Source organism: Peromyscus californicus, unplaced genomic scaffold, assembly GCF_007827085.1.
Source record: "Peromyscus californicus insignis strain IS unplaced genomic scaffold, ASM782708v3 Scaffold_4__1_contigs__length_199733344, whole genome shotgun sequence".
Lineage (NCBI taxonomy): Eukaryota > Metazoa > Chordata > Mammalia > Rodentia > Cricetidae > Peromyscus > Peromyscus californicus.
In genome coordinates, this window is record NW_026294562.1 from 53,973,724 (window position 1) to 54,000,531 (window position 26,808).

Genomic DNA, 26,808 nt, shown 5'->3' on the forward strand with positions numbered 1-26,808 from the left:
GGGGGGGGGGAGAGGGAGAGAGAGAGAGAGAGAGGAAAGGGAAGGGAGGGAGAGAGAGGGAGAGAAGAAGACAGACAGAAGGAAGGAGCAGCAAGGAAAGAGGGACGCACAGAGGGCCCACCTGCTTTTTAGGCTGGGATGCCGTCAAAGGCCGATGACGTAATTAAGGACCGAATCCTTACATCCCAGACTTTCCCTTATTATAAAAAAAAAAGCAGGTAGATGGGACTAGGGACGTCGTTCCTCTCAAAAACTGCTTCCAGCTGACAATTGGACGTTGGTTGGCTCTTGGGGGAGTCTTCTGAGGTAGACAGGCGTTGTGGGATGCTGTCTGTCATCCATTAGCTCTGGAGACATGTATCCCTCTTGGCTGTGGCTGGGAACTTTCTGTTTGACAAGATGTTGATGCTCTCTGGACTCTGGTTCTGTGGTGGTCCTGTGCCATTAGCTGAACAGTGAGTTAGAACAGGGAACTGGGAAGAGAAAAGCTTGTGGTGCATGAGAATTTGTTTTTTTGGAATTAGGGACAAGGCAAAGATCAGGGCCCTGTCTGTATGCACGTGAGAATGAGTGGGTGGAGTTAAGGTGAGTTAGGGCGAGTCGTTGAAACCGCCCAAGCCCGCCCATTTGAGCCCGCCCACCGCCGGCGGAAGTCAGACAGAAAAGGTTGCATGTGTCAGATGCAGAAGTGGTTAAGGAGAAGGGTTTAGAACTTTAGCAGAAAGCTTGGAGATAAAGTAACTCTTATTTGCCTGTTTGCTGGCAGAAGTTCCCGTGACGCTGTTATGCCCGTCCCATCCGCCAATGTAGGTGGTAAATGTATCGTATCTGCCCCTTTATCTCATGGCTGTAGCTGAGAGAAAAATAAAAAATTAAAATAACAAACCGGGATCAGACTCCAATCTTGGGTGTCCCCAAAAAGTGGAGAGAGATCTATGAATCAGCTCAAGTCACCAATCCTCTTCGTCAAGGGAAGGTGAGGACTCGGCTGTACTGCAGTTGGTCCACTGTTGAACCCTAGACACCATTTACCCCCTCGTCAGGAGCAAAAATGTGCCTGCCATTGCAAGTACAGCCCGAGGACAACAAAGAATATAGCTCAGACTACAGCTGCGAGAACGGCAGACTCACTGTGAAGAATCATGGTGGTAGCAGTAGTGGTAGCTGTGTGGGTGTCCAGTGGAGGTGGCGGTCTCGCTGGATGGAGGAGGAAGGCGGCAGGTGGCAGCGGTCACAGCAGATCCTCGGTGCTCACTCAGTGGTGTATCCGAGTCATGGCACCAATGTTGGTTAAACGGCACGCTGCGGTCATGCCGGCAGAGGAGAGTGCTGGAGGAGAGTCACGAGTCATAGTTACCTTTTTAGAGCTTTATTGGGGGAGGAGAGGGAAGAGAGAGAGAGAGAGAGAGAAAGGGAAGGGGGAGAGAGAGGGAGAGAAGAAGACAGACAGAAGGAAGGAGCAGAAAGAAAAGAGAGGGACGCACAGAGGGCCCGCCTGCTTTTTAGGCTGGGATGCTGTTGAAGGCTGATGACGTAATTAAGGACCGAATCCTTACAAACCTGGTTGTATGCACAAACAACCTGAAGCTGGCAGCTGGCATCTAGAACAGAACAATCTTGGGGAGTCAAACCCCCAACTAGTGGGACCTCATGTCCTGTCCAGGTAGAGAGTATCTGAACTGAACTGGATCAGAGGTCACACCACTTGCTTGGCATGTGGAGATCCCTGAGTCTGGTGAGTTTTCTGTGTTGAATTTAGTGGCATGAGAACAGAGGGAAGGCAGGACACATTAAATCAGGTGTGGTAGTCCATGCCTATAGTCCCAGTACCAACAAGATGGAGGCAGAAGGATCAGAAGTTCAAGACCAGCCTCATCTAAGTAGTATGTGTGTGTGTGTATGTGTGTGTGTGTGTGTGTGTGTGTGTGTGTGTGTGTGTGTGTGTGTGAGAGAGAGAGAGAGAGAGAGAGAGAGAGAGAGAGAGAGAGAGAGAGAGATTGCTTTCTCCCAATCCTCACATGCACCATGACTTTTTGGGGTCATTATTGAGTCAAGTAAATGCTATTTGATGGTGAGTCATCTCTCCAGCCCAGCAGGTGCTATTTGAATACAAGAGCTGTGATACTCTGACAGTCCATCTGATGACCAAGGTAGCTACTTAATTACTAACAGGAGGGTAGCCTATACACTGTGGATATGCTTGAAAGGATGAAGCGGACTGACTTCTACTTTGTTACTCAGAATAGTGCATAACTTAAAAGGTGTGAATTGCCTGTCGGTGGTGGTGATGCCTTTAATCTGAGCACTCGGGAGGGAGAGGCAGGTGGATCTCTGTGAGTTCGAGGCCAGCCTGGTCTATAGAGGAAGTTCCAGGACAGGTTCCAAAAAAAAAAAGTATGAATTATTTATTTCTGAAAAATTCTATTTAATATTTTCAGACCCTGATAAGCCACTGGCAACTAAAACTGCAGAAAATGAAACCAAGGTAAAGAGGCTTCTACTGTGTGTCTTTTCCTCTTATATCTCATTGGACAGAATTTAGTCATGTGGTCCAAACAGCTGCAAGGGAACCTGGGAAATCACTTTCTTCCAAGCAATCATATGTTCAGCTAAAACTGAGGATACTGCTGCTATGGGAGAAAGAGAGACACTGGGTAGAGAGGAAGAAGCACAGGCCACTCAAGGGCCACTTCTGAAAAGAGGGATCATTGGGGAGCCCATGGCATCCAAATGGTTGGTATCACTTCTCTGATGTTCTACCAACCTTGGAAGCCAGGCATGGTGGCACACAGCTCTAATTCCAGTTCTTGCGAGGCAGAGACAGGAAGATCTCTGTGAGTTTGAGGCTAGCCTGGTCTACACAGTGAGTATCAGATAAGCCAGAGGTATATAGTGAGACCCTCTCTCAAAAGTCCAAACTGGCCGGGCGGTGGTGGCGCACGCCTTTAATCCCAGCACTCGGGAGGCAAAGGCAGGCGGATCTCTGTGAGTTCGAGGCCAGCCTGGGCTACCAAGTGAGTTCCAGGAAAGGCGCAAAGCTACTCAGAGAAACCCTGTCTCGAAAAACCAAAAAAAAAAAAAAAAAAAAAAAAAAAAAGTCCAAACTGTCAGCCTTGGAAGGAGCATGTGTTGAGCTGTCCCAGATCCCTGTGTGGCCTTGTGACCCTGCTCTAAGCCTCTGTCCCACCAACCTTGATCTCCTCCATCACCCTACTTCTACCGCAGTGGATCTTCCAGACCAGAAGACAACATTCAGGGGGTCAGCTCTCCTTTCCTGAGGGTTCTGGGGATGAACGAACTTGGATCCTCAGCCTTGCTCTGCAGCCATTGTTAATCCCAACATCGAGAATAAGACCACTACCACAATTTGAACAAATCTGAAGCAAGCTTGGTTTTTATTGGGGTGTACCCAAGAACTGGCCAGCAGCTGCCTTTTAAATCGGGTTAAAGAGAACAGCCCCAAATCCATTTCGTGGGCCCCTTTTAAGGAGTTTTAAGTAGTCTTACAGAAGGGAGACAATGGGGCAATAAGGAAATGGGGGGGAAATCACATGGTTATCATGTGATTAGGGAGGGTCAGGGAGGGTAAGTGTATTCTCAAAAACAAGTCAAGGTCACAGGTTGGGGAAGGTCAGGTTCCAGGAAAGAGAGAGCAACTCAGCTCTCACAGTAAATAGAAACTTAACAATACAGCATAATGGCTCCTGCCTTCAAAATGGAGTCAGGCGGGTTCCCGCCGTCTTTACTGAGTCTTCTGCCAGCTTTTTTCCCACTTTGGTCAGGGGCTCTGTTACACTTCACACTGCAGCTCAGCTGTCCTGGAAATGACTATGTAGTCTATAATTGCAGTAATCCTCCTGCCTCGGGCTCCTGAGTGCTGGGATTACAGGTGTTGTGCCACCATGCCCAGGTCCCAAAATGAATTCTTGATATTGGTGACTTCACCCAGTGGGAAGCTGTTACTCCCACCAGTCAAGAATAAGACCACAACTGTAATTTTTTTTTTTTTGAGACAGGGTTTCTCTGTGTAGTTTTGGTGCCTGTCCTGGATCTCGCTCTGTAGACCAGCTGGCCTCGAACTCACAGAGATCCACTTGGCTCTGCCCCACAAGTGCTGGGATTAAAGTCATGCACCACCACCACCTGACCCACTACTGTAATTTAAAGCCAAATTTGGAGCAAACTTTAATTAAATACTGGCCAGGTGAATGGGCTCTGGCCAGGTCCATCATCTCTGGGTTTCCAGAAAATGGTTTGCAGCAGTCTAAGTATTTCCCATCAGGTCCAATCAGGGGCAAGCATACATCCTGACATACTTCCAGCCTACATCCAATCAGGGGCAAGCGTACATCCTGATGTATTTCCTGCCTGTGAACCTCCCGCCCACATGTGATCAAGCACATCCGGTGCAGATGGGTCAAACAAACTTGTTTAGGGGAGTGAAAAACATGTGGCTTGTCATCTCCCATAAACAACAGCCTCCAGCATTTGAGGAACTATCTGTCCTTGAGCAAGGTTTGCAGATCACAGGCATTTTTGTTTCATGGATCTCGTAGGCATGGTAATTAAAACTTAAAATGTAAGCCGGGCGGTGGTGGCGCACGCCTTTAATCCCAGCACTCGGGAGGCAGAGCCAGGCGGATCTCTGTGAGTTCGAGGCCAGCCTGGGCTACCAAGTAAGTTCCAGGAAAGGCGCAAAGCTAAACAGAGAAACCCTGTCTCAAAAAAAAAAAACAAAAAACTTAAAATGTGACTTTGGATCTCATAATGCCATGTTTCTTGTATAATTCTAAGGGGCATGTTCAGATGTCTAGGGTTTCACATTTTACCCCCAGGTCCCCTCACAGTCACGTAAGGTGCCCTGCCTTCAGCTGCTGTCTGCTGAGAGCCATGTCTGAGTCCTTGTGTGGCATTCAGGGACTCAGCAGTGAATCTGCCAGGCATGGACTCTGAAGGCAAACTCTGGAGGGGTGTTCTAAGATGTAGGAACAGTCTGTACTAAAGCCTAAGGTGGGGAGGATGAGGGAAGTCTGGGCGCAGTGAGGCAGAGACGTGCGACTCTCGGCTTCTCTTGGTGGAAACCTGGCCTCCCAGCTTTCAGGACGCAGCAGCTTCAGACACATTTCTCTTTCTTTCCTCTTAGACTCCTTCCTCAGGGTGTGTTCTCCAAGGCTGTGTAGCCAGGGCAAAGGCCGTTTTGTTGGTCCTCTTGGAGGGCCTCAATGAGGAGTTTGTACACCTCACAGCTCACTTTCCTTCTGGATTTTATTTTCCTGCTTAATAGGTGTTTAATGGTGGCAGGTCCTTAATGTGCATCTTTAATTACAAGGGTGGCTGGTGACCCCAGGTGGCTTCGGGCTCCTCTTTGTGACCTGATGTGCATGGATGCCTGCCTTGCTCTTTCACTAGACAGGGAGGGGTCAGGGAGCAGGTATGTTGGGAGCTCCCGGAGCCCAAGGTGGTGGACTTGAGCTCTGCTCCCTCCTGTCCAGTCCCACAATCCCACAGAGTGCATGCTCGCTCTCTCCTCTCTCTCTCTCTCTCTCTCTCTCTCTCTCTCTCTCTCTCTCTCTCTCTCTCTGTCCTTTACTTAGGTTCTCACTATGTTGTTCAAGCTAATCTTGAACTCTGGATTCAAGCAATCCTCCTGCCTCATCTGGGACTACAGGTGTGCACCACCTAGTACTGAGGTGCCCTCTTTCTCTCTTCCTTCTTTTTATTTGTTGATGTGTATGCACATACATATGTGTGCCATGTGCATGCCTGGTGCTCTTGGAAGTCAGAGGAGAACATCAGATTCCCTGGAACTGGAATTACAGACAGCCATGTGATGCCATCTGGGTGCTAGGAACCTAACCTGCCACCTCTGCAAGAGCAGCAAGTGGACAAGTGGTGGTGGCACATGCCTTTAATCCCAGCACTTAGGAGGCAGAGGCAGGAGGATCTCTGTGAGTTCCAGTCCAGCCTGGTCCATAGATGGAGTTCCAGGACAGCCAGGGCTACACAGAATTTAATCAAGAAAATTGAAAAATATTTTATTTCTCTGTCTATTGGTGTTTGCTTGCTTGCATATCTGTGCAACATGTGCATGCACTATGTTTGGAGGCCAGAAGAGGGCTTTGGATCTTCTGGAGCTGGAGATACAATTGTCACATGGGTTCTGGGAATTGAACTCAGGACCTCTGGAAGAGCAGCCCTTGCTCTTAACCTCTGAGTCGTCTCTCCAGCCCCTCTCTTGTTCTTTTAACAACCTCATGTAGCCTAGGCTGGCCTCAAATTTGATACGAGGGTGACGAGTGGGTGACTTTGAACTCCTTATTCTCTGACTCCATCTCCCTGGTATTAGGATCACAGGTGTGCCCACCACACCTAGTTGGAGGCTCTTTATCTTGTCTCTGCCATGGGAATTCTCTTAGTCAGGAATTGGAACTTGGCTTTGGATCTTGACACAGTAGCTTCCTGGATGCATGGCCTCAGGTGACGGAACCTTTCTAAACAGAATGCTCCTCCTTGTGAATGGGGCTAACAATAACAAGTTTTATGCCTAGGGGATATGGGGGTTATACAGATACAGAGCTGGCAGTCTTGTGATGGCTGTAGTTGCCGTATATGCTTGGCAGGGACATCGGGTCCACAGGAAAGATGAAGCCACCATGAATGCAGTAGGTCTGGGATGGGGCTTGGGGTCTTCAGAAGAAAGGAAAAGTCTTTTGTGAGAAGTGGGTAGTTGACTGAATGTAGTAAGGGTGAGAAAGAGGAGGGGTTCTTGTGGAGAGGGAGAGAGAGAGAACAGGGAGGACAGAAGGACATACAGGGGACAGAGGGTTCCGGGAGGGAGTAAAGGAAAGAGGAAGGAAGACTGGGTTTGTAGCTGGAGTTTTCTCTCCGGGCCCCGCCAAGTCCCAGCAGTCTGACAGTCCACTTACTTTATTTTATTTTTGGAGACAAGGTTTCTCTGTGTAGCTTTGGAGCCTGTCCTGGAACTCACTCTGTAGCCCAGGCTGGCCTCTGACAGTCCACTTATAAAATAAACACACAGATGCTTATATTATTTAAACTGTTTGTCCTGATGGCTCAAGCTTCTTGCTAACTGTTCTTCTATCTTAAATTATTCCATTTCTATTAGTCTATAAATTGCCACGTGGCTCGTGGCTTACTGGTACCTTACATCTCACTTGTCATGGTGGCGGCTGGCAGCGTCCCTCTGCCTCAGCCTTCCACCTCCAGTATTCTTTTCTTCCTTGTCCTGCCTACCCTATCCTTCCTGTCTGGCTACTGGCCAATCAGATTTTTATTTATTTACAACATACAGGACATCCCACAGCATGGGTAGTGTATTACTTACTCTTTTTTGTTACTATAAATAACAAAATACCTGACAGAAACAAAGGAAGTTTTTTTTTCTTTCTTTTTTTTTTTTTTTTCTGAGACAGGGTTTCTCTGTGTAGTTTTGGTGCCTGTCCTGGGTCTGGCTCTGTAGACCAGGCTGGCCTTGAACTCACAGAGATCCACCTGGCTCTGCCTCCTGAGTGCTGGGATTAAAGGCATGTGCCACCATCTCCGGGCTAAAGGAAAATTTTTTTTTAATTTACTTATTCAAATTTTTTTTTTTTTTTTGGTTTTTTCGAGACAGGGTTTCTCTGGGTAGCTTTGCGCCTTTCCTGGAACTCACTTAGTAGCCCAGGCTGGCCTCGAACTCACAGAGATCCGCCTGCCTCTGCCTCCCAAGTGCTGGGATTAAAGGTGTGCGCCACCACCACCCGGCTAATTTACTTATTCAAATTTTTATTTTTATTTTATTTTGAAGATTATTTTATTTTATTTTATGTGTACAAGTGTTTTGTCTGCATGTATACTTTTTCACCACCTGCATGCATTGCCTGTGGAGGCCAGAAGAGGGCATGGGAGTCCCTGGAACTGCAGTTACAGACGGTTGAAGCCATCCTGTGGATGCTGGGAAATGAACTTAGGACCTCTGAAAGAGCAGTAGCCCTCTTAACTGTGAAGCCACCTCTCCAGCCCTTTGTTTTTGAGACAGGGACTCACCTATCTCAGACTGACCTTGAACTTGATATGTGACTGAAGATGGTTTTGAACTTCTGATCCTCCTGCTTCCACCTCCCACGTGCTAGGATCATGGGCATGTGCCACCAGTCCTGGTATATGTAGTGCTGAGACTTGAACTCAGAGCATCATGCATGCTAGGCAAGCACTCTACCAACCAAGCCACAGACTCCGCCCATGATTTCAGAGGGTTCAATCCATCGTGTTGGGAAAGGCATGGTGGAGCAGCCTGATTCACATCATGGCTGAACAGGAAGCAGAGAGCAAGACAGGAAGTAGGCAGAAATAACACACCCCTGACAACCAGCCCCTAGAAATCTGCCTTCTTTAGCTGGGGTCCCATTTCTTATTGTTTCCAAAACAAAATAGAGCCATATTTGCTCTATCTGGGGGCCAAAGCTTCAAGCCACAAGCCTGCAGGGGACATTTCAGATTTAAATCATGGTAGTCAGAGTGGTAAAGGGGCCTGTTCCACAGGGCCTTGAAGGTCATGGACAGAGATTCCAGCTTGATTTGAATTTAGGGAGAGGCCATTGGAGAAGGCCTGGAGAGGGAGGTCTGGGTTCCAGCGATGCCTAGAGCCCTGGAGACAGGCAGGGACGGTGCCCAGAATTGAGAGAGAGCCTTGGGAAGAGCAGGAAGGAAGGTCTGGCCAATTGACGGGTGGCAGACCTGAGCTGGCTTCACTCTTCAGCTGTCAGGGCTGCAGCTGGCACTGGGGGGCACATGGTGGGTACTGGCACCTGGTGAGCCCTGGGCAGTGGACTCTGGGCTCTACTGTAGCTGGATCTGGCCTCCCACCTGGGCAGCATGGGTCACTGAGCGTCTCTGGACCTGAACACCTGCTCCCACAGTTGGCTTAGAAGGAGGGAGTCTCTGTGGAGATGCTAGCAAGCCCTGGAGGCTGTTTCATGTTTTGACTTTCTGAGTCTGGGGTCCTGAACCATCTGAGTACAGATGCAGCCAGGCCGCTGGGGTACCAGGTGGGACTCTAGGCCACTCAAACAGGGAGGAAAGGCTGCACAGTGACTGTGCCTCTGGCCCGGTCCCAGAGCCCTGCTCCTGCTGGCCTTCCTGTTGGATCACGGCTATGCAGAAATCTCAAAGTCGGAAGAGAACTGAGGGCTGCAGGTTTCCCAGGCCTACCTTGTGCAGACCCAGAAGGGCACCTAGGGAGGGACTGTCGGACAGGGGCAGAGGCACTGAGTCCACTGTCCATTTGTCTGTCTGACAGTCTCTGCTCCTTGCCCTTCTTTTGGGTCCCTCTGCTGGACGGCAGTGTGAACTGAGCCTTTTTAGAAACTGGCACCAGGGGGAGGGGCGACACAAGCCAGTGATCCAGCACCTAACAGCCTGAGGCAGAAGGCTCCTGAGTTTGAAGCCAGCCTGGGCTATACAGTGAGACCTTGTCCCAGACCAAGCCAAACCTGATAGCTTTTACTTTTTGTTTGTTTTGTTTTTTTCGAGACAGGGTTTCTCTGTGTAGCCCTGGCTGTCCTGGAACTCACTCTGTAGACCAGGCTGGCTTCGAACTCACAAAGATCTACCTGCCTCTGCTTCCCAAGTGCTAGGATTAAAGGCATGTGCTGTCAGCGCCCGACTAACTTTTAGTTTTGTATTTTGAGATAGAATCTTGAACTTGCTAGACTACAGAGCCTGGCTTGCAATTCCCCTGCCTCAGCTTCCCTTATGACTGGGTATACAGGTCTGTGCCACAAAGCCTAGGATTTTTTTTTTTTTTTTTGGTTTTTTCGAGACAGGGTTTCTCTGTGTAGCTTTGTGCCTTTTCCTGGAACTCACTTGGTAGCCCAGGCTGGCCTCGAACTCACAGAGATCCGCCTGGCTCTGCCTCCCGAGTGCTGGGATTAAAGGCGTGCGCCACCACCGCCCAGCAGGATTTTTTTTTTTGACAGAAGTTTATGTAGCTCAGGCTTGCTTCAAAGTCCTTATAGCTGAGGATGACATTGAACTCCTAATCTTCCTCCTTCTCCCAAGTGTTGGCTCATAGGCATGTACTACATCTGGTTTAATTTGGCTTATCTAGTATTGGAGATGTTACCTGGGGCTTCCTGAATGGGAGGCAAATGTTCTCTTAACCCAGCTACATCCTCAGCCCTCTAGACTTAATTTATACCTTCTCTATTTCTTGTATGAATTTTGTGAATCAGTTAAAATAAAAATAATTAAACTTTATTACATTTATTTATTTATTGTAAATAAATGTGTGTGTGTGTTGGTTAGAGGATAACTTATGAGAGTTGGTTCTTTCTTTCCACCATGTGGGACCCAGGGATCAAACTCAGATGTGAGGCCTGGCTAAAAGTGTTTCTGTTTGTTGAGGCATTTTGCTGGCCCTGGTTTTTGTTTTCTGAGATAGGGCCTTACTGTACAGCTGTGGCTAGTCTGGAACTTGTTATTTAGACTAAGCTAAGCTTGCTTGGAACTTCTTTTGATCCTCTTGCCTCTCCTTCCCACGTGCTGGGAATATGGGTATGAGCTACCAGGCTTGGGGGGCAGAGTCTCTATAGACCTGGCTGGCCTGGAACTCACAGAGATTCATCTGCATTTCCTGGGAATAAAGGCACGTGCTACCATGCCCAGCACATTTTTTATTTTTAGATATAGTATTATTATATAGCCAAGGCTAGCCTCAAATTTACCATCCCTCTCAGCCTCCTGAATGCTGGGGTTACAGGTGTGAGCCCTCATACCGACCTGAGGAGTTAATTTCATTGAAAAGAAACTGATCAAAAAAGACCTCCGAGAAAGCCAGTTCTGATGTCATTGTCGTTCACAGGACAAGATGCAAATGTGTTCAACATCCATCAACAGGAGACTAAATGAAGCCTGGTGGTGGAGCACACCTTGAATCCCAGCACTCAGGAGGCAGAGGTAGGCATCTGAGTTCGAGGCCAGCCTGGTCTACAGAGTGAGTTCCAGGACAGCCAGGGCTACACAGAGAAACCCTGTCTCGAAAACAAACAAACGGGGTTGGGGATTTAGCTCAGTGGTAGAGCACTTGCCTAGCAAGCGCAAGGCCCTGGGTTCGGTCCTCAGCTCAAAAAACTAAAGAAAACAAACAAACGAAAACAGCAGACTAAATGGAGAAGAGACAGCAGAGGCCCAGAACTGTGCAGTTCTTAAGATGTCAAGTCTGGGCTGGGGACTTAAAAGTGTTAAAAAAAACAAACAAACAAACAAACAAAAAAAACCCACAGGGCTTTAGTGGCATGTGCCTGTGACCAGAACCTGGAACACAGTGCAGAGATGAGGCCCTCTCTAAAGATGGCAGAAGTGAGGGTCAACACGAAAGGCTGACCTCTGACCTCCAGCAACATTTATTTATTTGTTTAGGTTTTTGAAGACATGATCTCTCTGTGTAGCCCTGAATGTCCTGGAACTTTCTACGTAGACCAGGCTGGTCTCAAACTCACAAAGACCTGCTTGCCTCTGCTTCCCAAGTTCTGGAATTAAAGGCGTGAGCCGTGATACCTGGCTCCCTGAACGGAAAGACAGCAGATCTTGGCTGCCTGGGGCTGCAGCTCAGGCTGTGGTTCAGTGCTACTACGTGCTTAGGGTGTGTGAAGCATGGGCCCCCTCCCAGCACCACCAGAGAAACAAGCAAGATTGCAAAACACCGTGAAGCAGAACAGAAGGCCCATGGCCATGTGTGTGCCTGGCACACTTATGTCCTCAGAAAGGACACAGAAGTAGACCATCTCTAGGTAGGGCAGTGGGAGTGATAGATGATAGACCCTTGAGTTTCTCTCTGGTTTTTTTTCCCCCAAGACAGGGTTTCTCTGTGTAGCCCTGGTTATCCTGGAACTCACTTTGTAGACCAGGCTGGCCTTGAACTCAGAGATCCACCTGCCTCTACCTCCACAGTGCCCAGCTCTCTGTACTTTTATGCAGGGGTGGGGAGTGAGGGGGTGGGGAGGGTGTGTGGTGGGGTGGGGTGGGGTGGGTGGGACAAGTCTTACATTCTAGCCTAGGCTGGCCTGGAACTTACCCCTAGCCCACTCAGGATGGTCTCTAATTTATGATAAGCTCTGGACTCAGCCTTCCCCAGTGCTGGGATTACTGTTGTGAACCACTGTATCCTCTTATTTTTCTATTTATTTTGACAGGGTCCCGTGTGAACCGCTATATAGTCCAGATTGTGTTTCAGAGTATTTGTGTACACTGTGAAGATGTGGTGTCACTCTGGTTGGTTTAATAAGGAGCTGCATGGCCAATAGCGAGGCAGGAGAGGATAGTCAGGACTTTGGGGGAGAGAAAGAGGAACTTGAATCTAGGCGCACTAGAGATGCCAGCGAGATACGGAGGCAGTCAGATGTACAGAGTGAAAAAGAGGTCAAAAAGCCGTGGCAGAACGTAGATGAGTAAAAGCAGGCTACTTTAAGTTTTAAGAGCTAGCTGGGGGGGGGGGGGGGCTGGAGAGATGGCTCAGAGGTTAAGAGCACCGACTGCTCTTCCAGAGGTCCTGAGTTCAATTCCCAGCAACCACATGGGGGCTCACAACCATCTGTAATGAGATCTGGCGCCCTCTTCCGTATACATAATAAATAAATAAAAATCTAAAAAATTAAAACAAAAAAAAATTAAAAAAAGAGCTAGCTGGGAACAAGCCTAAGCTAAAGGCCAAGCTCTTACAATTAATAACAAGTCTCTGTGTCACCATTGAGGGGGCTGGTGGTCCCCAAAAATAGTTCAACAAGAAAGCTTGCTACAAGATGGGCTACAAATTCCTAGTCCTGCCTCAGCTTTCCAAGTTCTAGTTACAGTCATGTGCCACTGAAGCCCTGGTTTTTAAACACTTTTTATTATTGCCTCATGGGTCTATTGCTGTGATACAACACCATTACCAAAAGCAAACCCGGGGAGGAAAGGGAATTCAGCTTACAGTTTATATAGTTCGTCATCCAGGATAGTCAGGGTAGGAATTCAAGGCAGGAACTTGGAAGCAGGAACCGAAGCAGGGGCCATGAGAGACCTTCGCTTACTGGCTCGCTTGTTCAGACTGCTTTCTCAGAGCACACAGGGCCAGCTGCGGCCCTGCCCACATTGGGCTGGGCTCTCTCACATCAATCATCAATCAAGAAAGTGCACCAGAGGCTTACCTAGAGGCCAGTCTGGTGGGGGCGTTTTCTCAATTGAGGTTCCCTCTTCCAAAATGACTCTAGTTGGTGTCAAATGGACATAAAACTGGCCAGCATAATCATGCATATGCATATGAAAATGTTTAAAGAAAGATTTAAGCCAAGGGAGGGACCCCTGCCAGCCTCCCAACATGAATTCCACTCTGTATCTAATAGAGCCTTGGGAAACACACGATGTCTGTGCCAACGGATTGGGTGCCCATCCTGCCTCACCTGACTCAGCAGTCTGAGGACAGACGGAGGTGCAGCCAATTTGTCAAAATGAAGGAAGTAAGAGCAATTGGACATGGTCTTTGCCTCAGGGCTCAGGAAGGGTGTGACTCAGAAATTGAGCAACGCTGGGCCTACCTTCTGCCACAGCGGAGGTGAGCCCCAGTCACCATTTCTGGCTGGCTCTGGAGGACCTTCTCGGCCAGTGTAGCAGTGCCTCTAGGAATCCTGGGACTGAAATTTTTGGAGGTGGCAAGTGGGAACAAGATTCAAGAGGCCGGCAGCCGACAACCCCTGGAGAGCGTTACTGGGAAGGCCCAGGGCACAGCTCGGTCATTCAACAAGTGCGGAGTCCCCTTGTGAGCCGCTCAGCACTTCTTGACCAGATTACCCACTTTCCCAGATGATTCAAGGACAAGCCTCTTCCTTAGTCTTGCATGATTCCCCACGGCCTGTCAGCCCCAGCTTGCCTGACTCCATGCCCCTTGCTCCTTATCCTCTGGCCTTGCTGTCCTCTTCCAGTTGGTCTATCCCCAACTTCACAGCTGTGTGACCTTAGGCAGGTTTCTTAACCCCTCTGTGCCTCGGTTTTTTTTTTTGTTGTTTTGTTTTGTTTTCCTCTGTAAAGTGAGAAATACTCCATAGTTTTTATTTCACAGAGGAGTCCAGCACAAATGGGTACATGAGAGTCAAGTACTTATTAACCATGTCCCGCTCATGTGAAGTCTGAGTTTGCTGTAATTTCTGGTATTTGTATTTACTTTAGCTTTTGGTTACATTTGTGTGTGGGGGTCAGAGGACAGCTTGTAGGCGTTGGGTCTCCCCTTCTACTGGGTGGGTCTCGGAGACGGGACTCCAGTTGTCAGGCTTCAGGCTTTCTGAGCCATCTCACCGGTCCTTAGATGGAGAGGCTGGCCTTGAAGTTTTGATCCTCCTGCTTCAGTCTCCCGAGTGCTGGGATTACAGGCCTGTGCCACCGCAGCGCCACTGCTGTTATTATTACCTCATATCATATCAACTCTAAGATGTCATCATGTGTAATAAAAAATGCCACTAAAGGAAAAGTTAACCAGGCCCCAGGCTTTTCATCACTAAGACGTTCCTATATTTCCCAGCAGATCTGCTTCCTGATTAGATGCAGGTTCATATCATATAAAATTTTGATGCACTCACAAACAGCATGATACAATCAAGATGATTGGTGAGCTCAGTGGCAGAATTCCCACGGAGAGGCGACTCCTGTGATCGCTTCTGCTGTGAGTCCTTGGGTCTGTTTCCTGGCAGCCTCCCACTCGGGGACACCCAGAATACTCCATAGAGCTGCGCTCCTTCAAACCGGTCTCACCAGCTGGGGGACTTGGGAATCAGGACTGCTTGGCTGGGGTGCTGGGAGTACTCAGGTCAGCCAGGTCCCTCCTGAGGGCGCTCCCGCCATTTGCGGGGCCTCGGGGTCCTCTTCTAAGTCGCTCATATCTTCTCTCCAGGAATTGCTGCTGGGGCTTGGGAAGCGTGGGCTTGTGCCTGCAATGACAGCTCAGTCAGGACTGAAGCTAGCTGAAGGGCAACCGTCACCTGACTTCAGAAATGCCACTTGTGACCAACAAGACATCTCAGGAGAGATAGAACATGAGTGGTTCCTGATCTATGCATCGAGCTGCCTCACAGCATTCTGCATTGATTCCTTGAATACCCTCCCTTCTCATCAGGCTGTGAGCTCAGAGATAGCACTAATCTCCTGCCTCCTCAGGAAGGCCTTCCCTGACTGTCCTGTGAAAGCACTTTTAGTAGTACAAAGTCATATTTCATGTGACTATTATCACCATCATTTTTTATTTATTTTTGAGACAGGGTCTCTCTAAATAGCCCTTACTGCCCTGGAACTCACTGTGTAGATCAGGCTGGCCTTGAACTCACAGAGATCCACCTGCTTCTGCCTCCCAAGTGCTGGGATTAAAGGCGTGCGCCACCGTGCCCGGCATCATCATTATTTTGGGAGATAGTTTCTAGCTAAGTTGGCTTAGCTGGTCTAGAATTCACTATAGGTAGTCCAGGATGTCCTTGAACTCCCGATGCCCCTGCCTCTGCCTCCCAATGCTGGGATTACAGGCGTGTGCCACCAAACCTGGTTTATAAGGTGCTGGGCATTGAACCAGAGCCTTGTGCATGATAAGCAGGCACTCTACCCACTGAACCACATCCCCTGGTGCTGTGTTGCTTCCCTTTAAGGAGTTTACAGATGGGAAACTGAGGCTGGCAACTGAGGTTTCTGGCCCACGGCCATTTCTCAGTGTAGTATAGACCCAGTATGACTGGGTCAGTGTCCACTCCCTCCTGGGGTTCAGAGGAGCTGGCTGGGACAGGGAGCATCTGCAGCAGGCTTCAGGGTTGGAGATGGATTGCCATGAAACTGAAGAGAAGAAGGAGATATGACATTCAGACTCCATGGCAAAGCCAGAGAGCCTCTTCAGTGACCACAGAGTACTAGCTTGAGGTCACCCTCTTGCCTAGAGAGGAAGGGACTCCCTATCATTGCCATGGAGTCAGAAGCCCTGTAGGCCTCCCCTCAGCTAACTTACAGCTTTGTATCTAGTCTTATCTGAGACCCAGGGAGGAGTGTGTGTGTGTGTGTGTGTGTGTGTGTGTGTGTGTGTGTGTGTGTGTGTGCTGCTGAGGCAGGACACGTAGCCCAGCAGAACCCCGGAAGAAGGAAGCTGTACAGGGTCTGTGGCTGGGCCCCTGGGATCCCCCAGCCGGGGACTTCCTCTTCCTCTCAGAGCAGGTGTGGCTGCCACAGCGTGACAGGGACTACACCCTGACCCCCAACATGGAGGGGGCCAAGGGGCCCAGGCTCAAAGACTTCCTGAGTGGGAGTCTGGCCACCTGGGTGAGGATCAGGTGGGAGGGCTGCGTGGGGAAGTGAGTATCAGGGCGGACTGAGAACTGGGGGATGGGTGGCTGGGGTGTGTAGAGTAGTGGGCGGAGGAGAGCGAGGAGGAAAGAGTCTAGGATCTGGGACCAGAGGCACTCAAGGGCACTGCTGGGGAGCGGGATCCTGGGGTGTATTGGGACAGATCAGGGGCTCAGGATGGATTTACGGGTTGTGGGGATGCCACCTGTTCATCTGACTTCTCGGGTTTGTCCCCACAGGCGCTGGGACTGGCTGGGCTGGTGGGGGAGGCAGAAGAATCAGCGGGGACAGAGGAGGAGGATAAGGGGCCTCTTTGTACAGAGAAGAGATTCCTGCAGTTGAGTGATGGGGCCTTGCTCCTTCGGGTGCTTGGAATCATGTAAGTGACATGGGGGGGAGGCTGGTCTGAGGAGAGGTCGCTATGAATGATGGGCGGAGCTTGAGGGTGGAGGGCAAGACCTGGGTGTGTGTGTGTCCAATGGTGGGAGGAGCCTGAGGGTGGAGGGCAAGGCCTGGGGGGGGATGTCCAATGGTGGGATGAGCCTGAGGGTGGAGGGCTAGGCCTGGGGGGGGGGGAAATGTCCAATGGTGGGAGGAGCCTGAGGGTGGAGGGCTAGGCCTGGGGGGGGAAAATGTCCAATGGTGGGAGGAGCCTGAGGGTGGAGGGCAAGGCCTGGGGGGGGGCGGAGAATGTCCAATGGTGGGAGGAGCCTGAGGGTGGAGGACAAGGCCTGGGGGGGGGGGGGTCCTCAAACCAACCTCTCATCCATGTTCCCTGGGTGACCACAGTGCTCCGAGTTCTCGAGGAGGGGGACTTCGGATGATCAGGGGTCACGATGGTCCTGCAGCCTGTCGGATGTGGAACCTTCATCATCTGTGGGGGCGACTGAGGGATTTCTACCAGGTAAGGCATCGGGAAGCCGGGACAAGGGGCCTGGCAACCCCTCGTGAAGGCGGTTTTCTTACTGTTGGCCTGTTCTAGGAAGAACTGCAGCTGCTGATCCTGCCGCCACCCCCAGACCTCCAGACACTGGGGTTTGACCCCCTTTCAGGTGCTGTTTCCCCAGGTGGTGTTGCCCTCTGACCTCTGTCCCTGCCCCATGTCCCTCCTTAACCCCCTGTGGCTCGTACCCAGCAGAAGAGGCAGTGGACGAGCTGGAAGGCATCCTTCGGCTGCTGTTGGGGGCCTCAGTGCAGGTGAGGAGGGGAAGGGGGAACAGAATGGAGTTCTGACAGCAGGAGAGAGCCCCCTGGGTGCCAGTTTTGGTTCTCCTGTCTACCACAGTGTGAACATCGGGAGCTCTTCATCCGTCACATCCGGGGCCTCAGTCTTGAAGTCCAGAGCGAGTTGGCCGCTGTAATCCAAGAGGTACTGATGCAGTCTGGAAGTGATACAGTCTAGGGGCCTTGATTGGGTTCGTTGTCTCTGCCAGTTAAGGAACTAAAGGCAGGAAAAAATCTGAAGTGCACCGGGTGGCAGCAGAGAAATCTCATGCAATTCAGAAAGGCGTTTATTGAGGGTGAGCAAACACGTGCAGCAGACACTCTGAAGAATCTTGCTCCCCTGGTTTAGGGTTGGTCATCTGAAGACTGGTCTGAAACTGTTGTGTGACATGACTTTTTTTTTTAAATTTATTTATTTATTATGTATACAGTGTTCTGCTTGCGTATATCCCTTCAGGCCAGAAGAGGGAGCCAGATCTCATTACAGATGGTTGTGAGCCACCATGTGGTTGCTGGGAATTGAACTCAGGACCTCTGGAAGAACAGCCAGTGCTCTTAACCTCTGAGCCATCTCTCCAGCCCATGACATGTCTTTTTTTAAAAAATTTACTAATTGCGTATACAGTGTTCTACCTGCATGTATGTCTTCATGTCTCATCTGTGAGCCCCAGTGTGGTTGCTGGGAATTGAACTCAGGACCTCTGGAAGAGCTGCTGGTGCTCTTAACCTCTGAGCCATCTCTCCAGCCCCTGTGTGACATGTCTTGATCAGGCCCTGAACTTGTTGAGTCAGTCCATCAGCAGGGGCCTGTTGGTGGGAGGCAAAAGCTGCCAGGCTTTTGTTTCAAGTCAGGAGGTTGTAGAAGATGACTAGCTTGGAAATTTGCCACTGCCTCTATTACCTAGCCATGGCCCCTCTCAGTCTGTCTGCCTACCAGGGAGTCTGACTGACTCCTGGTCTCTCAGTGCTGTGGTGGGTGGCATGTGGGCCTATCACCATCACTGTAGCCACCCTCACCTCTCATCACCCTCCTTCTGATGGATTGTTCTCCGTGCCCTCAGGTGACCCAGCCTGGTGCTGGTGTGGTACTGGCTCTGGCTGGACCAGAGTCTGGAGAGCTGGTGGCTGTGGAGCTGGAGATGCAGTTACGGAACCTGATGCGGACGATGTCCAGGCTGGTGCGAGAACGTGATCTGGGGGCACAGGTAGGGGACAGGCAACAGTCACATGGAGCTGAGTAGGGAGATGGGGGGTGTTAGGGGCTGTCGGTTGTCATAACCTCGAATAATTCTGTGGGGATTGGAAGCCTTATGTGCAGAGGTTTTGGAAGGTGCCTCTTGACCTTTGCCTTCCCGCCAGCGGTTGGCTGAAGTGCTACTGGAGCGGGAACCAGCCCACTTGCGGTTGCCAGAGGCTCCTGCTAATGCTTCTGCAGAGGGTCCCTCGCACCATCTGGCTCTGCAGCTGACCAACGCCAAGGCCCAGCTGAGACGACTGCGGCAGGAGGTGTGAGTGTCTGCAGACTGGGGAAGGGGCCAATGGAACCTGGATGGGTCACCAGCACGGGGGGCATGATAGGGCCCAGGTGTGGGTTTGCGGCTGGCAGACACCCTCCATCACCCCATCCCTCCAGGGAGGAGAAGGCCGAGCTGCTGCTGGACTCCCAGGCCGAGGTGCAGGGCTTGGAGGCTGAAATTCGAAGGCTCCGCCAGGAGGTGCGCTCCAATATCCCCGTCCACTGTCCGCTCCCCATCGTGGTCCCATTGCTCCCAGCAGCCCCTCACCCCTCTGTACCGTGGCTGGCTGATCCTAGTTCCACACCATCTGGCCCAGACCCAGGCACTGTCCGGACAAGCTAAACGCGCCGAGCTCTACCGCGAGGAGGCAGAGGCACTGCGCGAGCGAGCCGGCCGCCTGCCACGCCTCCAGGAGGAGCTGCGGCGCTGTCGCGAGAGGCTGCAGGCCGCTGAGGTCTTCAAGGGCCAGCTGGAGGTGAGGGGGGGGCGGAGCCGTGGGCGGGGTAAGTGGGGGCGTGGTCTGGAGGCGGGGCGTGCGGGAGGAGGTTGGCTAGGAGGAGGGGGTCCAACTTTGTTGGGGAGGTGTGATAGCAGGGAGAAATGGGTGAGAACACAGCAGGTGGAGTCCGGGACAAATCCTTTAGGATGGGCGGCTGGAAGGGAGAAGAGGAGGAGACTATGGAAAGGCAGGTTTTGAAGAGGAGGATGAGGCCGTGGGTAGAACGTGGGGAGTCTGCAGTGAGACCCTAACAAGTAGGGGTACTGATAAGTGTGGTCTGGTGGAGGGATGTGGCCTTGGGAGGCGGTTTCTGGAGGGGGGACGGGAGGGTGGGCCAGGAGCTTGGGAGACCCTGGAGAGAGCTGCAGATGGAGGTAAGAGGTAGGAAAAGGAGGTGGGCGGTCCAGGGGAAGGAACTGGGAACTGCCAGGTGCTGAAGAGCATAGGGGTTGCACGTCATCACGGATTCCCCCCCCCCCCTGCTTTCCCACCAGGAGGAGCGGGTGCTTTCTGGGGCCCTGGAGGCCTCAAAGGCGATGCTGGAGGAACAGCTGGAGGTTGCTCGAGAGCGCTCAGCCAGGCTGCATGAGACCCAGCGGGAGAATCTGCTGCTGCGCACGAGGCTGGGCGAGGCCCATGCGGTGAGCTAGGTTGACCTGACCATCTGTCCGTTGTGTCTGGTCCTCCATGACCCCAGTGATGCCCGAGGTTTCTCCAGGCGGTTCCTGTAGCTTGTTGGGACTCTCAGATTTGCACATTTGGCCTGGGCCAGATGAAGAAGGCTGTGCTGACCCACTCCTTCACACCCCAGGAGCTGGACTCTCTGCGGCAGCAGTTGGAGCAGCTGGTGGAGGAAAATGTGGAGCTGGAGCTGGAACTTCAGAGGAGCCTGGAGCCACCCCCAGGTTCCCCTGGGGAGGGTGAGTGGGGTCTAGGGTGGGGGTGAGGATCTGGGGGTGGAGGCAGACTGGGTGGGGAGGACTTGTTTTCATGCCCTTACTAGGTCTCTGAGAGGTGTTGAAGGGAAGTCAGGGAGGGTGGATAGAGTCCTGACTTGGCCACATCCCCAGCTCCCCTACCCGGAGCAGCACCCTCACTGCAGGACGAGGTGAGGGAAGCGGAGGCTAGGCGGCTAAGGGCAGTGGAACGGGAGAATCAGGAGCTTCGAGGCCTGCTGCAGATGATGCAGGAGCAGCTTGACAGCCAGGTAGGTCCCTCCAGCATCCTTATCCTTACTGGTTACCACCCCACCCCATCCTAATGCCGCCTCCCACACTGTCCTTCTCATATGTCCTCAGCGCCCTCTGCTGGAGGAGCAGAGCAAGGATGCCATGCTGCCTGGGCCCAGTGGGGCTCCCCCAACTCCGGGGGCTCCAGATCACAGCCTCAAAAACTGGTCTTGCCAGAGGGAAGGTGAAGGCCCTAAATCCTTGGACCTGGCTTCCTCAGCATCAGACTCTGACATCACAAGGTCATCTGAGTGTCCCCAGGCACCTGACTCACATCCAGAGGTGATGGAGAGTTCTTTCAAGATGGTTTCTCAGGATCCCCAGACCTCAGTCCTAACTCCCCAAGAATCAGACCCTACTGTGGAAACACATGGATCTCTGGAGAAGTCCAGCCATAGAGTCTCTCTCCAGAGCCCCATTGTCTGGGACCTACCACAGGGTCCGGATATCAGAATTGAGGTGCAGGAGTTGCTAGAAGAGACTGGAAGCAGGGAGGCTCTCCAAGGGGAGTTGGTGCCCGAGACCCAGGTCCTGAAACGGGAGAGCCCTGAGTGCAGGCCCAGGTCTTCAGAGTTCAAACTCCAGGAGCCACTGAAGGATCAGGAGACTCTCGATCAGGGCCTAGAACTGTCCAAGCAGCAGACAGAGGCAGGAGGGCATGAACAGAGGCCCGAGGGGTTGGTCAGTAAACTGGTCCCCCAGAAACCACAGCAGACATCAGAAGGCGCTCCTAATGCCGGGTCCAGGGAGGAGCGAGTCCTGGGGGAGACCCCGGCCAGTGCTGTCCCTGAGGAGCAGGCCCTCAGAGAGGAGGTGGCACAGCTCCGGAGAGAGGTTGTGGGCCTCGAGGCCCAACTGCAAGCCCAGGCCCAAAGGCTGGAGGCCCGAAGTGCAGAGGCTAGCTGCCTCTCGGAGGAGCTGGCCCTAGCGCGCAGGGCAGAGGCTGAGGCCCATCAGGAGGCAGAGACCCAGGCCCGGGAGCAGGCCCGACTGCGGGAAGCGGTGGAAACAGCCAGCCTGGAGCTGGAGGCTGCATCTCGAGAGCGGGGGGCGCTGGCTGAGGCGCTGGCTGCAGCGGGCCGTGAACGAAGGCAGTGGGAACGAGAGGGGCCCAGGCTGCGGGCTCAAGCCGAGGCTGCCGAGCAGCAGGTGCAGACTCTGGAGAGCCAGGTCCGTCGTCATCTGGAGGAGGCTGAGAGGGAGTGCCTGGAGAAACAAGACCTCAGGGAGGTATGTGGGGTATGGCCAGTGGGTCAGGGAAACGAGGACCTGGGCCAGTTGCTGGGATGTACGATGTTTGTTCTTTCCCTGCACTGAGATGGGACAGAAGGTAGACAGTCCAGGCCACTCCTGCTGTTGCAGGATACAGCTGATGGCCGGTCCTTGATAGGGTAGGCTACAGGAGGGACTCACATAGCCAATCCGGTGGCCTATCCTGCACTCTGTTGTGAAAGTCTCTACCCCTTCACCCCGGTTCCCTCCTCCTGTGTAAAACAGAGATGCTGTGCCTTGCAGCCCTCATGGTCTGTGGGCAGACCAGGATCATTGTGGAAAGCACCTGGCTCATACCTGGCCAAGGCCTACTGTAAGTGCCCAAACAGTGGTTCCTTAGGAGCTGGAGATGGAGTCCATTTTGTAGAGAGCTTGCCTGGCATTCACAAAGCCCCAGGTCCATACCTAACTCCACATAAACTAGACACGGTGGCATATGCCTGTCACCTCAGCACTCAGCATATGGAGGCAGGAGGATTAAAGTTGTTCAAGGCCATTGTTCTATGGCTGTGTTAAATGCCATGACCAAAGGGAAAAAAAAAAGCAAGTTGGGTAGGAAAGGTTTTATTTCACCTTACAGGTTATAGTCCATCATGAAGAAAGTCAGGGCAAGCACCCAAAGCAGGAACCTGGGGGCAGGAACAGAATGAAGCAGAGGTCCTGGAGGGCTCTGCTTACTGGCTTCTCTTCATAGCATACTTTTATATAACGCAGGACAACCTCTCCAGGGTCAGTGCCGCTCACAGTGGGCTGGGTTCTCCCACATTAATCATTAACCAAGAAAATGCCCCCAGACTTGCCTATGGGCACTTGACAGAGGCATTTTCTCAGTGGAGGCTCCCTGATCCCAGATGAATGGCTTGTGTCAAGTTGACAGCACAGACATCCTTGACTATATAATGAATTGGAGGCTAGCCTGGGCTACACGAGACTTTGTCTAGAGAGAAAACAGAAACGAAAACATCTACTGAAGAAGTGCCAGCAGAGTACCCAGGACGGGGTGGACATGCCAGTCTGGGTGTGAGAGGCCTCCAGGAAAAATCACCAAGATTTCATTGGATGCTGAAAGATTAAGAACTTTGGTGAGAAGGGACAAGGGCTCTAAGGCATTGGAGATGCTGGGGGACCCAGAAAAAGTCACAGCAGCGGCCAGCTTTGAAGGGGCTGCTACTCTGTCTTGCATGGAAAGCCTCAAGGTGTGGGCAGACCCACGTGGGGTTGAGTTTGAGGAGAGTCACTTTGGTGGATGGGAGCCTAGGCCCCTCAAGAGGCGGGGGTGACCATGGCAGGTAAGGCTGAGGTGGATGGAGCCTAGGCCCCTCAGGAGGCGGGGGTGACCATGGCAGGTAAGGCTGAGGTGGATGGAGCCTAGGCCCCTCAGGAGGCGGGGGTGACCATGGCAGGTAAGGCTGAGGTGGATGGAGCCTAGGCCCCTCAGGAGGCGGGGGTGACCATGGCAGGTAAGGCTGACAGGGGCAGTGCTGGAGGGGAGGGAATGGCTAGAAATGCTTTCCTTCGTTTATTCATTCACACACTTGGTGAGGCCAGCCAAGGTTCTGTACCAGGCTGTGTGCACAGCGATGACAGGTAGGGAGCTGTCCACATGCACAGGTGTGGAGAAGATGGGACAGTGCAGGGGTCATGAGTCCAGACTGGATAGATACATCAGGGAAGGCTTCCAGGAGGAGGTGGGGAGGAGCAGATCCAGGTGTGAGCTGAAGAAGTCAGGAGAGGTGAGGCTGAGGAGGAATTAAGCAGGGTTCTTTTTGTTTGTTTGTTTGGTTTTTTGTTTTTTGTTTTTTTTTTTTTTTTTTTGGTTTTTCGAGACAGGGTTTCTCCGTGTAGCTTTGCGCCTTTCCTGGATCTCGCTCTGTAGACCAGGCTGGCCTCGAACTCACAGAGATCTGCCTGGCTCTGCCTCCCGAGTGCTGGGATTAAAGGCGTGTGCCAATGCCACCCAGCTAAGCAGGGTTCTTTTTTTTTTTTTTTTAAAGATTTATTTATTTATTTATTTAAAAAAAAAGCCTGATCTCCAAAGCGAGTTCCAGGAAAGGCACAAAGCTACACAGAGAAACCCTATCTCGAAAAACCAAAAAAAAAAAAAAAAAAAAAAAAAAAAAGGATTTATTTATTTATTATGTGTGTAGCATGCAGCATGTATGACTGCAGGCCAGAAGAGGACACCAGATCTCATCATTACAGATGGCTGTGAGCCACCATGTGGTTGCTGGGAATTGAACTCAGGACCTCTGGAAGAGCAGCCAGTGCTCTTAAACTCTGAGCCATCTCTCCAGCCCTAAGCAGGGTTCTTTTTGGGCACAGTGAGAGCTTCCTTCTGTGCTGAGGGAGAGGCTGGGGCTTTTGTGCGTAAATGGTGCCTCTGGAGGCTGGAGACAAACAGAAGGGTCAGTCCACACTGGGAGGCGGAGCCTGGGTCAGCATGAAGGAGTGGCAAGGGTCTTAGAGCGGTGGGCTGGGAACTGGGCACAGACGAGACCCAGGCTCAGACAGAAAGAACACCTGTGCGGCCCCTCCCAGTGGCGAGGATGGGGAACAGGATTGGGGGCTGGTGGACCCAGGTTAGACACTGCACAGGGTAGGTATGGGGAAGGTAGGTAGGCAATGTGAGAATGGATGAGCGTGAGACAATGAAGAGAGAGGGTCCCTCTGGGGTACATACTGTAGGACGGGACCCAGAGACCTGCCAGTAAAGGACTGCATGATGTCTCAGACCTTCCCTGAGTGTCAGCTGTGTGGCTTGGAGCGAGTTACTTCTGAGTGTCCCATCCCTCATCTGTAAAGTGGAAACAAAACTGCCTGTCCCTCCTGTGGTGGTGCATGTCTGAAGTCCTGCCCTTGGGAGGCTGAGGCAGGAGGATTTCAAGTTAGAGGCCAGCCTGAGCTATGGAGCAAAGCCTCTAAAGCTAAAGAGGGGACCCGATGTGGGAGTGCACTCCTTTAATCCCAGTACTTGGGGGCGGGGGTAGAGGTAAGCAGATAGATCTGAGTCTGAGGTTAGCCTGGTTCATAGTGACGGGAATACATAATGAGACCCTGTCTCAGAAATAAATAAATAAATACATAACCAAAGAGGGAGAATAGAACAGATCCAGGGGTGAGGGGCAGAGACAGAGAGAGAGAGAGAGAGAGAGATGAGAGGAAAACCGAAAACTGTTCCTGTCTGATAGGCGCTCACAAAGCAACGTGTGGCAAGAGCTCAGGGTGTGCCCAGCTCCAGTATACTTTTGCTTTCCGGGGAGAGGGACTGGTGGTAGGGCGGGCCTGGAAGAGCTGGCTCTGAGTGTGGGAGAGGCTGGGGTTAGAGAGAATCGGGAGGATTTCCTGACTGCAACAGTTCTGGGTGCTGCCTGGATGTGACACGGAAGGAGCTGGCCAGCAGGCAGACGGAAGAGATCCTGAGGCTTTCATTTGGGCATGGAGGCCTCTCAGGCTGGGCAGAGGAGCACTTGGTATGGCTATAGCCAGAACAGGGAGTGGGCAGGGCCCCAGGCCTCCACTTTCATCTGCACTACAGTTCTTTTTTTTTTTTTTTTTAATCTCTAGCGGTGCCAAGGCCCTAGTGGCCAGCTAGGCAGCAAAGCCTTATGGGAATTATAATTTTTCTCCTCCTCCTCCTCCTCCTCCTCCTCCTCCTCCTCCTCCTCCTCCTCCTTCTTCTCTCTCTCTCTCTCTCTCTCTCTCTCTCTCTCTCTCTCTCTCTCTCTCTGGACAGGGTTTCTCTATTAGCCCTAGCTGTCCTGGAGCTCACTCTGTAGACCAGACTGGCCTTGAACTCAGAGATTTGCCTGGATCTGTCTCCTAAGTGTTGGTTAAAGGCGTGTGCCACCACTGCCCAGCTGAATTGTAGATTTTCACCCAGAGGCCATGCCCACATCTGTTGGGAACTAAGGTGCCCAGGGCAGGGTGTGGAGGTTGTTACCTAGGATGATGGCTCAGCAGTCTTAGTTTTCAGAGGCAGGATGTGGCCAGTGGCTGGTAGGGTCACCTTTGTGTAGCTTTATCTTTCCAGGGTCCCCAGGAGTCCGAATGGTTTGGTCTCCTTCTCCCTGGAGCTCACTGGCCAGAGTTGACCTTCCACCCCTACCATGGAATGCTGTGGGCCAACTGCCAAATGCCATGGTCTCGGACCCGACCTCTGCAGCCTTGCACTGTGGTTAGGCCCGAGATCCCGAGTTCCTGTTCTGCCTGCTCTCAGCAGCCGCCCCTTTGTGGTGGAGGATGCTCTGCAGGCCCACCTCCACTGAGCCCCTGCACATGGCTGATGTGGCCGCTCACAGGGTTCCTCACCCTCCTGGGTACATGCGAAACTATGGGCTCAAAGAGGTGAAGCCACTTGCTTAGTGTGCGTCTCTGATTCCTTACTCAGGGGCTGCTTCCACACCCTACCAGGGTTAGGGCCCCACCCCTTTCACATCCATCTTGCAAGGCCACCGCACCCCACTTCCAGGTCTTTTAGACAAGGTCTCACATTAAGCCTAGACCTCATTGTGTAGCCCAGGCTGGCCTTAACTTTGTAGCCATCCTCCTGCCTCAGCTTCTTGAGTGCTGGTATTACAGATGTGAACTACCGTGCCCACCAGATGGGAACACAGAGACCCAAAGGATTAAAGACATTTGCCAGGGTAACAGAGCAAGGCAAAGAGCAAGAAAACCCCTTCTTAGGCCTGTCTCTAGCTCTCCTCGGTCTCTGGGGGAGAGGCATGTT

The 26,808-nt window shown here is 51.9% G+C and overlaps 1 protein-coding gene and 1 long non-coding RNA gene across 6 annotated transcripts in view; one reads left to right on the top strand and one right to left on the bottom strand.

Moving 5' to 3' along the window:
• On the bottom strand, positions 1-17,744 carry LOC128124730 (uncharacterized). 3 transcript variants are annotated; one of them, XR_008222949.1, is made up of 3 exons: positions 17,473-17,744; positions 13,572-14,954; positions 1-1,329 (listed from the first exon to the last, which is right to left on the bottom strand). It is a non-coding gene; the product is annotated as an uncharacterized LOC128124730 (long non-coding RNA). The 3 variants fall into 3 exon arrangements; XR_008222947.1 differs by lacking the exon at positions 1-1,329 and having other exon boundaries at positions 12,866-14,954; XR_008222948.1 differs by lacking the exons at positions 1-1,329; positions 17,473-17,744 and adding an exon at positions 17,101-17,393 and having other exon boundaries at positions 12,866-14,954.
• Positions 16,097-26,808, top strand: part of Ccdc88b (coiled-coil domain containing 88B) — an 18,686-nt gene continuing 7,974 nt past the window's right edge. The window contains exons 1-14 of one of the 3 annotated variants that reach the window (XM_052761329.1): positions 16,097-16,317; positions 16,581-16,720; positions 17,131-17,245; positions 17,324-17,393; positions 17,480-17,538; positions 17,627-17,710; positions 18,627-18,770; positions 18,925-19,073; positions 19,199-19,280; positions 19,399-19,557; positions 20,076-20,222; positions 20,393-20,501; positions 20,652-20,788; positions 20,880-22,040. In XM_052761329.1, the coding sequence (XP_052617289.1) occupies positions 16,258-16,317; positions 16,581-16,720; positions 17,131-17,245; positions 17,324-17,393; positions 17,480-17,538; positions 17,627-17,710; positions 18,627-18,770; positions 18,925-19,073; positions 19,199-19,280; positions 19,399-19,557; positions 20,076-20,222; positions 20,393-20,501; positions 20,652-20,788; positions 20,880-22,040 (2,616 nt within the window). In that variant the 5' untranslated portion in view covers positions 16,097-16,257. The remainder of the gene's footprint in view (positions 16,318-16,580; positions 16,721-17,130; positions 17,246-17,323; positions 17,394-17,479; positions 17,539-17,626; positions 17,711-18,626; positions 18,771-18,924; positions 19,074-19,198; positions 19,281-19,398; positions 19,558-20,075; positions 20,223-20,392; positions 20,502-20,651; positions 20,789-20,879; positions 22,041-26,808) is intronic. The other 2 variants (XM_052761328.1, XM_052761327.1) reach the window with 2 other exon arrangements.